We start from the raw sequence: 10,956 nt of genomic DNA on the forward strand, positions 1-10,956 counted from the left end.
GATAGAAACAGTCCTGAATGTTTTGCTAGCAAGTTCCTGATTGATGTTCGTATATAAAATGGTGGTGGTTAGTGTATTCAGTGAAACACAACAGGTATTGTTTGTCACAGTAAAATGCATACCGTATAGGGCAAGAAATTTTCATGGTATTAAATTTTCGTGGATTGCTAAAATATGTAATTTTCATGGAATAAATTTTCGTGGTTTAAACATCAATCTCCATACAACTAGTACAGGAGCTAATGTTTAATTTTCGCAGATAAGACACCTGCAAAATCCATGAAAATTTGTATCCCACAAAAATTTCTTACCCTACGGTAACAAGATCAAATATAAACCTTGGTTAGAGGTTGCCTTGTCTACAACTTGTGAAAGAAATAGTGCTGAATGTCTCTCAGAGAAATATCCAGTTGATACTCATAACCAGATGCTGTGGATGGCATCTGTTGTAGCTTCAAATTCACCCACTCCACAATCAACGTACACTGTTCTAAATGTTAAAAAGTACCAAAGTGTTGGAAATTCTGTAAGTAATTTATTATTCCTTATAGTGTTTTTATAAGTGCTTGATTGTAGAGAACAGGTGGAGTTGCTGCAGTTGTTTCCCATTTATTAGCCATTGTTGCTATGTATGTTGGCTATCAGTTTCATTTTGTAAATGAAAAATTGTAGATGTGACATATATTTTTCCCTTTGTGTGAAACTGATAGATGTGAAACTAAATTGTAGATGTGAAACTAAATTGTAGATGTGAAACTATTTTTCCCTTTGTGTGAAATATATATTTTCCCATTGCTAGCTAGCTACATGTACAAGTGTATAATATATATATATAAATTTTTATTTAGAAATAATTTCATTTTAAGATCATTTCAATTACCATACTATTAACACTAAGCTAAAATCTACTGCCATACTAATGTTAAACACTTTTGTACCCAACTAGCTCTCATACCCCTGCAGGCTGCTCTTTTCCTTTTGCATGTAATTCCCACAAGAAAGTCTGCACTTCAGTTTTTAAAGCTATGTACCAGTGTACTGTGCTGAGCTATTTTATAATGGAAGCTGGCCATGTACATCAGCTTGATATGGTGTAACATTAAGCTGACCGTTTTATTACAAACAATGCAAGGGTTACTGCATGCAATGTTAAGTTAGTTAATCTCCCATCTTTATCACAAGGAAGAGATAACATGGAACTTGTAACCCTTTATAAAATTGTCAACTAACTATTTCAGATATCCATCAACGAATTAATCCCTCCATCCATACCACAACTAAAGGCCATGCATCCTTACTGCTCGCTATATGAGACCCTATAAAAAATTGACTCATCAGCAATAAAGTTATTGAAGTAATGGAAAAACAACAACCTACCTCCTGATGAATGCAGCAGGAACAATACATTTAGACAGTTGATAAACGTTATAATCATCTCATCTACGTATATTGTAATTTTCCTGTTCCTTATACTCCCTGCATGGTGGAGGGAAAGTTTGTATTCAATGTTTATGCAGCCCACTATGCAGACTTCAAAACAGGTTCACAGATAACTATTATGGAGTTTAACAATTCCTCTCCCACAATCTTCATGCAAGATAATGCCTCCTATTCTTTGCATGGATTGCTGATGTAGTTAAACAGAAAGTTCAGTAACTATACTTAGCTATTATAGAATTGGTTTGAACTTCAAGCATATCAATATTATGCAGGACATTGTGGCTTTACTTCTTATGTAAATACATATGCATTAGATTGGCAACTCATCCATAGATTTTTGCCTGGTTCTACCATGCAGAATTATAGAGATCGTAAGTGTAGCTCTCAATATATGTAGATGCGTAGTATAGCTATTTCTATCATATAATTTCTTGTATTTTATTATAAAAGCTACTTGTTGATTGCTGCTTGCTGTTACTGCTGCAGTTTGCTGCTGCTCAGTCAAGGCTCTAAAAGATAAATATCACTAGAACGTTGTAGCTACCATGGAGGACTATTCTGCCTTTTGGTTGTGGAGACTTTTGGAATTATGGACTCAACTTGCTGTCAGTGTAGAAATGCTGCATGCAAGACATACTAGGATTCCCAGGAAGGTGCTTGATTTTGTTGTTTCTGGAGATTTTCACACAGATTTACCTTTAAGATAAAGCAAACAAGTGCTAATTTGTTATTGGAATGTTTGCAGCAGCTGCTATCAGCACAATTTTAACATATGTAAATATCCAAAAAAGTGGTCATGTGACCAAAAATCCCTTCATATAAGATTTACACTATAAAATAAGATGATGCTCAGTCTTTTTCATTATTTCTGATGATTTTCATACAGGCTTACCTTTAGATAACACAAATAAGTGCTAATATATCATTAAATTGTTCAATATCAGTGCAGTTTTAACTGTACACAAGTTAAAGGAAAAATTAGAAATTTTAAGTTCGATTAGGGATCATAGGAAAAAAGTAGGGAAACAAGAAGGTTGCCTACACCTCCAGATATACTAGGGAACATTTAATCCCTAATCCAGTCTATACCCAAAACCAAGACTGAATTAGGGATTAAATGTTCACTAGTATATCGGGAGGTGAAGGCAACCTCCCTTGTTTTCTTTTTTTTTTCTATGATCCCTAATCGAATGGAAATATGGACGATTCCTGTTTATAAGCATACCGTAGGGAAGCCATGCATTGCTCTACCGCAAATCGGCACCTTTTGGCTGTCAGCAAAAAGAAATGTGACACAAAGGAGGACAAAAGTAAGTCCATGATACGTGAATTGTACATACGGCAGTATGCCAAAAGGCACATCTCGGGATGAAGTGACATCGAACAGTGAAAAAATCAAGTCCATAGCCTTAGCTGTTATCGAGTTACACTTGCCTGAAGGCATCAGGCAGGCAGGCAGGCAGGCAGGCAGGCAGGCAGGCAGGCAGGCAGGCAGGCAGGCAGGCAGGCAGGCAGGCAGGCAGGCAGGCAGGCAGGCAGGCAGGCAGGCAGGCAGGCAGGCAGGCAGGCAGGCAGGCAGGCAGGCAGGCAGGCAGGCAGGCAGGCAGGCAGGCAGGCAGGCAGGCAGGCAGGCAGGCAGGCAGGCAGGCAGGCAGGCAGGCAGGCAGGCAGGCAGGCAGGCAGGCAGGCAGGCAGGCAGGCAGGCAGGCAGGCAGGCAGGCAGGCAGGCAGGCAGGCAGGCAGGCAGTTAGTCAGTAGAATATATATCTTTTAAATTTTGTAACAATCTATTAAAAGCCTTTAGGATCGTACTGAAGGCACTTTTGGGCTTGGTTATACCTAACCAATACTGCCAAGGTGCCAGGATGGAGTTGTGAAGCTGGTTTTTGGGTAAATATTTTGGCTAGGAAAACCCAAATCTCCATGATCCCTAATATACAGTATACCGTACTTAATATGATACCCAAAAAATGGTCATGTGGCCAACAATCCCATTGCAGCTATAAAGCAGGGGCGTAGCCAGGGGGGGCTCAAAGGGTTCGGACGAACCCCCTTTTCAGAGTTAAGTTTTTTAAATCGTGATACTGGTTAACTAGAACTGAATTAACTTACACAAATCCACTGAAATGGGTAGCTACAGGTCTTCAGGCAGAGGAATTCAAGTACCTCTACTCGCTATTGAAACCCCAGACTTCCTGAACCCGCCACCATATGACGGTAGGTCGACCTTGTTCGATTAACGAAGAAGGTGATAACCGTGTTCTCTGGCAGTTCGTGCGAACGAAGGTCTTGCTAAGTGGATAAGTACTGCGAGTGAGACGAGTCAGAGCCGAGAAAACATTCCGCGAAAATACTGAGTTGGGCTGTGGGTGAGTATCCTACTTTATGTGTAGCACAGTGTGTATTCTTTACGACCTGACACTAGCGACACCGAGACAAACTGGCGCCTTCATGTCATGCATGCACAGTAGCTATTCAGTTGTTGGTGATTGTCACCATGTGTAGAATATGTATGTATGTCCTACATGAACACTATAATGGATGTTTGAGCCTGTGGTATTCAAGTGAATTCATGTGTCATGGTTAGCACTCTAGGAGGTGGTGATGTTCATCACACTTCTAGTGAGGTGGTACAATGAGAGGCACCTCTAAATCATCTGTGACACTTGGCCAGAAGGGTCACTACGAGACCAACTTGGGTGCAGTTCTCAGGCAAGTGGCTACTGGAGGTGGGGGTGAATATTTTACAGGAGCAACTATCAGCCATGAACATAACCACCTAATAGCTGGACCAGATGGTGTGCTTTGGAGAAGGGGCCATGGAGCTATGCACGCGTGAAAAGGCTGTTTTCTTTCTTCCTGTCAATATACTCACGGTATGGTGCACTGGCTTTCTTGGTCACACGACACACTACCATGTGTCTTGATGCCTATATGTATAAAATGACAGTGAAATAGACATCTGTTGTTCATTGCTTTATATCAAAAGTACTTTTTAATGTTGTGTACAACTGTTTACATATTATTGTAGTGCATTGGATTTTGTTTCGATAGCCCATTGTACAGTAACAGAAGTCTGACATTCTGCCTATGTTGTAGCACACTGTTTCTTGCTCAAGGTTTTGAAAGGTGTTGGCAATAAATAGCCTTTTTATATATTTAAAGATTGCACCATTTTTTACTGTTGTAGAAAATTTGCTATGTTTCCTGCATGCTTATTAATATTGTTTTATATCACTTCAGTTATCCATATGCTGGTGATGTTACTATCAACATATCACACCTACATGCATCCCTTGCTCACTTTGACATAATGACTGATGAGTTTCAAGCCAAAGTTGTACGTGTGGGCTCTATGGTTGATGTTGCAGACATAATCAGAAGTATTGGAGAACAGGCTCACCAGACTGATATGGTTAATATTATAACTTGTCAAGAACATATATTATGTTTTTTTAATACTTGCAGGTTTGGGGTTCTACCGGTTGGGGTAATCGTTCTTGGTTGTGTACTGATATTAGTAAGGTGAGAGTATGCCTAGGTGGATCCCAAATGTATAGAAACTGTATTAGCATTTATTTTTTTCCTCGTATGAAAGCCACACTTGAATATATGCCTGTCTCAATTATAGGCCAGGGGACTTTTCCTGCATAAATGTCTCAAATGTATGTATGGTTAACTAAGTTCTCTATGCTTACTGTTACAGTAATGGCATTCAACATCACTTGGACTTGTCCAAAAGCTTTTAACATGAGACAATCCAGTAAGGTTTTTATTTAAGGTCTTTAAGGTGGCACTAAAGTAATAATGTGAAGCCGTACAGTGCCCATTCATCACAATTAAAATTAATCCACGCAGTTAATGAGCTATTTCAGGGTGATGGAGAACTTCACTTGAGAATCATGCAGTCTACTTCTAAAGGGTTTGTAAGATAGTCTGTAGTGTTGCAGTGAACCATACCAATTTTCGTGGAAACACTCGTTTAATATTGTATCTCTGAAACTCTGAAATTACAAGCTAATTTAAAAAGTAGCTCTCCTAAGACACAACCTAGCGTAGACTGACAGGTTAATAGAGCTGATTCTTTCAAATCTTCGTATTGCTTCACTTTGTTCTATAGTTTCTGTGTTTTTTTGTTTTTGTTTTGTTTGTTTGTTTTTTGCACAGGACCACAAACAGCTGACTCATTAGCCTTGTAAGGCTTCACATAATTACTTCAGCGCAACCTTAATTCTTACCTTGGAATTTCTGATTTGGTACATGCCTGTACCCTTGATTTCTTGGTTTGACATGTGTGTATGTCTGCAAGAGATTTGAGTCTATTTAATAGTTATACCATGGCTGCTTGGGATTTTGCTGACATATACACCCGCAGCCCTCGGGCTTTGGTTGTATATATCAGCAAAATCCCAAGCAGCCGTGGTATAAGTGATATATACCACTTGGGACACACTCACCTAATAGGTGAAAGAACTAACGAGAACTCATCCTTTTTGTTTTATACAGTAGCATCTGAAAATTGATCGTGGTTTTAAAAGCATGGGCTAATAGCCATCAAAACAGTGTCCATACGTTAAAACGTCATTAATACGTTACTATGGTTCAACACGCTATGTTAGAAAACTTGCGATTGTGGGATTGAGTTTATATTGTTATCATTTTTGTACAAAGTTGAGCCAACTAACTTCGCTATTGGGACAGTAAGTAAGTTATTATATTAAGTTAAGGTCTTAGGACTGTAAGTTACTAACCTATTTCAATGTAGCAGTAGTAGCTTTGCTGTTCCATGGTCTGTTCAAAGGCTGATACGCGGTGGGTAGAAATACGCATCCACAATCGTCCAAACAATTATTTTATGCCTTCATTCTCCTTTAGTAACAACCAACTAGTCTATCTTAGCCTATGTACTAAGTAGTGTTGTTCCAGTATTAAGAAAGTTGTTAGTATACAGGGGCGGATCCAGAGTTTGGAAAGAGGGGGGGCACTTTTCTGAAAAACAGTTGAAGACCAAAAAAAAAAAAAGGTCACGACAATAATAGCTAGTTATCCTTACCAACTATATCACGTCTGTTATGTAAAATAAAATCCTATTTATAGCTTCATAGGTAGGCTACACTGCCTCATGAACATTGTGACTGCTTTATTAGAGTAATTGACTGCTCTATTAGAGTATCTCGATCTTGTATGCAATTTCTTGAAGGGGGGGTGCATTTGCCCCAAATGCCCCATCCTGGATCCGCCACTGGTATAGTATTGGTATTGGTATTTCACCTTGACTTTTAAAGATAGTAAAGTACTAGTATTACTTTTGGTATGTAAATTTTTATGAGTAAGTATTTTAAAGTATTTACTACCACAATTTGCTCTGACAAAGTGTATGTTGCCAAAATTTATGGTAAGTAGTTAGTACATAGTACCCAGTTAGTAACTATAATTATTGTTCTGGTCTGATCTAGTAAATCTACAGATATTTCTTGTTTCTTCAAATAAATATTTCTCTTTCTAAATTTTTCTGTGTTAATCTGTTTCTCTTTCTCTTTCCCCCGGTAGCATCCCCACCAGTTGAAAAAATCCGCTCTACAGGAGCAGTTGAGGCTGGTACTGCTAAAATATCACAGGCTATTGGAGCTAGTACTGGATAGTGCTTCAGTTTCCGTACCCAATAATCTAATGAATCCATTTTATGCTCTTCAATGGTTGTACTAGCAAGTGAATAATCATTTAACTCCAAGTCATGTTTGTCCGGTGTAGCGCTATTTTCTCTGGATTCTTCTTCTTCGAGTAGCTTACTTACATGTAGTCTACTAAGATGCTTGAACCGTTTTGCTTGAGGCTCCCCTGAGTCAGAACGGCTAGGGATTGGGTTAGTTGTGGGATTTCCTTCAATCTTTGTCTCTGCGGGTACTTCACACTGGTCTTGGTGGGAAATTAGTTGCTTTATAAATACTTGAGCTAGCTCTTCCTGTTGTTTTGAAAGAACATTCTTATAAGCTGGGTTAAAGTATGTAGATATAATGTATACAGAGTCAAACATGTCAGATTCTGCATCCATTACAAACTTAAACCTTTTCTTCATATCAGTTAGCATTTTGTCTGCCATTACTGTTACTGTTGACCCTGATTTCTTCATCTCTCTTAGATGCAATTTCAATTCTTTAAGAACTGCATGGTATCACCATTGCTATTGTAGTTGTGTCCTCTGCACTAGTAATGTTTGTATGATGATGAAATGGCTCCAAAATCTTTTCAATTACCTGTAGCCTTTTCCGTTCACTTGAACTTAAAACTTAAACCTTCCCACTCCAGTTCTTCTAAAACTTCTAATAAGTGTGGTTTAGCATCTATCATTCAACTTATCATTAGAAATGTCGAATTCCATCTAGTCGGTACATCATTTATTAATTTTCCCAGCCTTGTTGACAAGCTTTTCTGTCATTTTATAGGATTTGTTGCACCGACTCACTAACTGTCTAGCTTTCTTTATAGTTGTATTGGATGATATTACACAGGAATTGACCACTAGTTGTAAAGTATGCATGAAGCATCCTAGTCTTTTGAAATTCTCAGCCGTTAGGGTTGTCTGGTGAATTTCTTCACCCACTTCAAAGTCTGTCACACTCTCTTCTATAGCAGTAATGGTTCTTGATTCCAAGTCGTCATCTGAGTCAGAAGAATGGTGACTTTCCATGCTTTCTTGGCTGGGCAATGTGTTCAAGATGTCACCTTCACCATCATCAGAATGATCATTATCAACTTGATCTGTGCAATGTGGCTTAACAAAAGCAACCATATTGCTTCCATTATCAGTTAGTATTTTAAACACCTTAGTCTTGGGAATATTCCATTGTTGTAACACATTATTGAAAGTCTGGGCTATTCTAATAGCTGTATGGGGAGATGGGAAAGGTTCCACACCTAGAGTAACACCATGCCTTTTGTGGTCAGCTTGTGAGAAACAATGTGCTGTGATACCTAGAAATGATGCAGTCATGCCTTTTTTGGTCCAATTATCAGCACAAAGATTTATCCTACTGGCACTTTGTAAAACTAAATAATATTGATCTTTGCTTTTAACTCTTGAGCAATTCCTTCTATTTCTTTACTTAACCCTTTTCTTCCAGGTGGCTAATACTGTTTGTCCATTTCTAAAAGCAGTTCTCTAATTTCCAAATTATCAACTAAAGATGTTGCAACATTTGATGTGCCAATGAAAACAGCTAATTTTTTGTAATAGCTTTATACTTTCTTGGTGATTTGTCATACACCATATCACTCTTAAATTCTGATAATTTCAGCTGCTTTGATTTACTAAAAGAAGAAGAAGCAATAGAATCCAGTTTCTTTTATTCCATTTTCTTCTTTTCTTTGTCCTCTTGCTCAGCAAGTTTTGAGAACTCATTTTTATGATGGGATTTTAGATGTGACTTTAGATTTGTAGGGTACTTTCCTTTAATCCTGTGATTGCAAGGTTCTTTCCCTTCCTCCTTATCCACCAAAACTTGACACAAACTTATATCCAGAGCTTTGTCACAACTAGGCTACTAGGTAACCTCTGCTTTGCCATTTCACTAACAGCTTCCACCTACAATAAACTCCAACAGTTTCAGTTAGCAAAGTGAACTAAGCAATTTTTGTGCTCTCCTTAGTCCTTAAATTCTGATAGATCAAATAACATGGGCAAAGTGACTGTTGGGTTAAGTAATACCAGAGGATATAAAGGGCCTAATGGCTTTGAAAAGACTTTTTCATAAGTTTAAAAACATGCTGATTACTGATAAATGAAAACTTGTCATTGAGTCAGCAAATCACTTAATACTTACTAAGTCTTGATGAAGCAATTATAAGTAAAGAGTAAGTATTTAGTATCTAACCATCCCTTTACTAAAGTATTGAGTATCTCTTTAGTAAATCATCCAACATGTGGTATAGTATTAGTAAGCAATACTAACAGAAAAAAGGCTATACTTTTCCCTAAGTAAGTATTAGTAAAAGTATACCAGAACAACACTAGTACTAAGCTTAGCAACTACCACAAAAACAAATCCCACAATGCAAAGCTCTATGTCGCTCAATATAACGAGTCAAAGCGTATCGTTTCTTTGAACTGGCTGGGCATCAAAGTCATTGGCAAACCACTTTCCTATGATATTTCCCTGGCAATATGCGAGTTAAACACCGAGTGGCGCCTTTGAACGCCCACGCTAAAGTGGTATATTTTTAGATAACTTCATTCAGATTATTCTTTTGAGAACAATAACATAGAATTTGTCTTACTCTAGCATGAAGCATTTCTACTAAGCTTCTCTAGTGTCAACTCCTTCAGGTACCACAATGGTCTGTGTAATCTCTCCAGTAATTGTGTTCATGCTATGCATGTCTTTTTGTAACAGTGCTCAAGTAATGCTAGCTGTGTGTTCCTTACAACAATACTGATGATGTCACTCTCTCAATTAACTGCTACCATCCCATGGGTACCAGCCAAAGTTTTGAAAGTCAGTGAGTTCATTTTGTTAGAATGCATTTTTATTGTATTTGCCTTTTCCATTAGAACTTCCACAGTATTGCTCATTTCTATAAAACTGCTGATAACTGTTTCACAGAATGTAGTAATGTAGAACCAGGAGCAGCTGTTACTACTGGTATAGATGTTGATGATTTAGTCCGTGATTCTCTTAGCAAAGCTGAAGTGTACTCTTCACCTAATCACCATCAACAATCACCACTTCTTCAGTATACATTTACAAGTACAACGGGAATGTCCCCAGTACTTGGTGATGCAGACAACAGAACGGGCCATACTAAACCAACAGGCAGCCAAAACAGATGGCATAATGATGCTGGTCATTTGATCATCATCAAAATGTTATTAGAGGAAACATGGTATCTAGAAGTGCATCAAGAGCCAAGACTCCATTGAAAGCTGTAGATGTTGACATAAACAATACAAGTTATTCCTTGCAGACTAATGACAGGACTATGGTTAGAAACCCTAAAACTGTCAGTGATTATGAGAGCCATGATCAATACAAGGAATATGCTAGTAGTAGTCTGCCAGGGATTATGAGACAGACAGCAGGAAATTCCAATGTTGTATCCCTTTTTGGGTGTTATGGTACACGACAGGTATGCTTGTACTGTGCATAGACAGTTTACAGAGTTAGCATGTTCATTCAAGCCATTGTTTATGTGAATTCTGTAATGCTGGTGTTAGCATGTTTGTTTACCTTTTAGAAGACTGTACGCGAAAGTGATCAGGTACCAGCTGACAACTGTTCTAATAGAGGTATGTAAGTGTTTTTTAGTTTTGTCAAGAGTATGTGTACTGTAGATGCGTTCATCTTCTCTCCAAACTTGTGAAAAAGATTTTCAAGAACAAGCCTCCGTACGGATGACTTTCATTGTGTTATTGCTTGTGAATATTTTACTTACATATTGTGAAAACAACAACATCTGTTATTTCATTTCTGTCTATAGCTATACACATTTTCTGGTATAAAGTTAGGGTGATAGTCAAAA

General features: G+C 38.0%; 1 protein-coding gene across 3 annotated transcripts; it reads left to right on the plus strand.

Annotated features, from left to right (window-relative positions):
* The first annotated feature begins 3,936 nt into the window (after positions 1-3,936).
* Positions 3,937-10,956, plus strand: LOC136254451 (uncharacterized). 3 transcript variants are annotated; one of them, XM_066047140.1, is made up of 7 exons: positions 3,937-4,569; positions 4,684-4,855; positions 4,909-4,965; positions 9,831-9,932; positions 9,989-10,563; positions 10,672-10,723; positions 10,769-10,956. In XM_066047140.1, exons 2-5 carry the CDS (start codon positions 4,754-4,756, stop codon positions 10,355-10,357), a joined length of 630 nt encoding a protein of 209 aa, XP_065903212.1. In that variant the 5' UTR covers positions 3,937-4,569; positions 4,684-4,753; the 3' UTR covers positions 10,358-10,563; positions 10,672-10,723; positions 10,769-10,956. The 3 variants fall into 3 exon arrangements, with proteins under 3 accessions (XP_065903212.1, XP_065903213.1, XP_065903211.1); XM_066047141.1 differs by having other exon boundaries at positions 3,937-4,316; XM_066047139.1 differs by having other exon boundaries at positions 4,154-4,169; positions 4,227-4,855.

The sequence above is a fragment of the Dysidea avara genome, chromosome 4 (assembly GCF_963678975.1).
Source record: "Dysidea avara chromosome 4, odDysAvar1.4, whole genome shotgun sequence".
NCBI lineage: Eukaryota > Metazoa > Porifera > Demospongiae > Dictyoceratida > Dysideidae > Dysidea > Dysidea avara.

Coding starts and splice junctions, on each gene's coding strand:
- LOC136254451 (XM_066047139.1), top strand. CDS start 4,652: ATGCTTATTAATATTGTTTTATATCACTTCAGTTATCCATATGCTGGT. Junction 4,966..9,830: donor TGTGTACTGATATTAGTAAG/GTGAGAGTATGC, acceptor TTTTTGTAACAG/TGCTCAAGTAATGCTAGCTG. Junction 9,933..9,988: donor TACCAGCCAAAGTTTTGAAA/GTCAGTGAGTTC, acceptor CTTTTCCATTAG/AACTTCCACAGTATTGCTCA.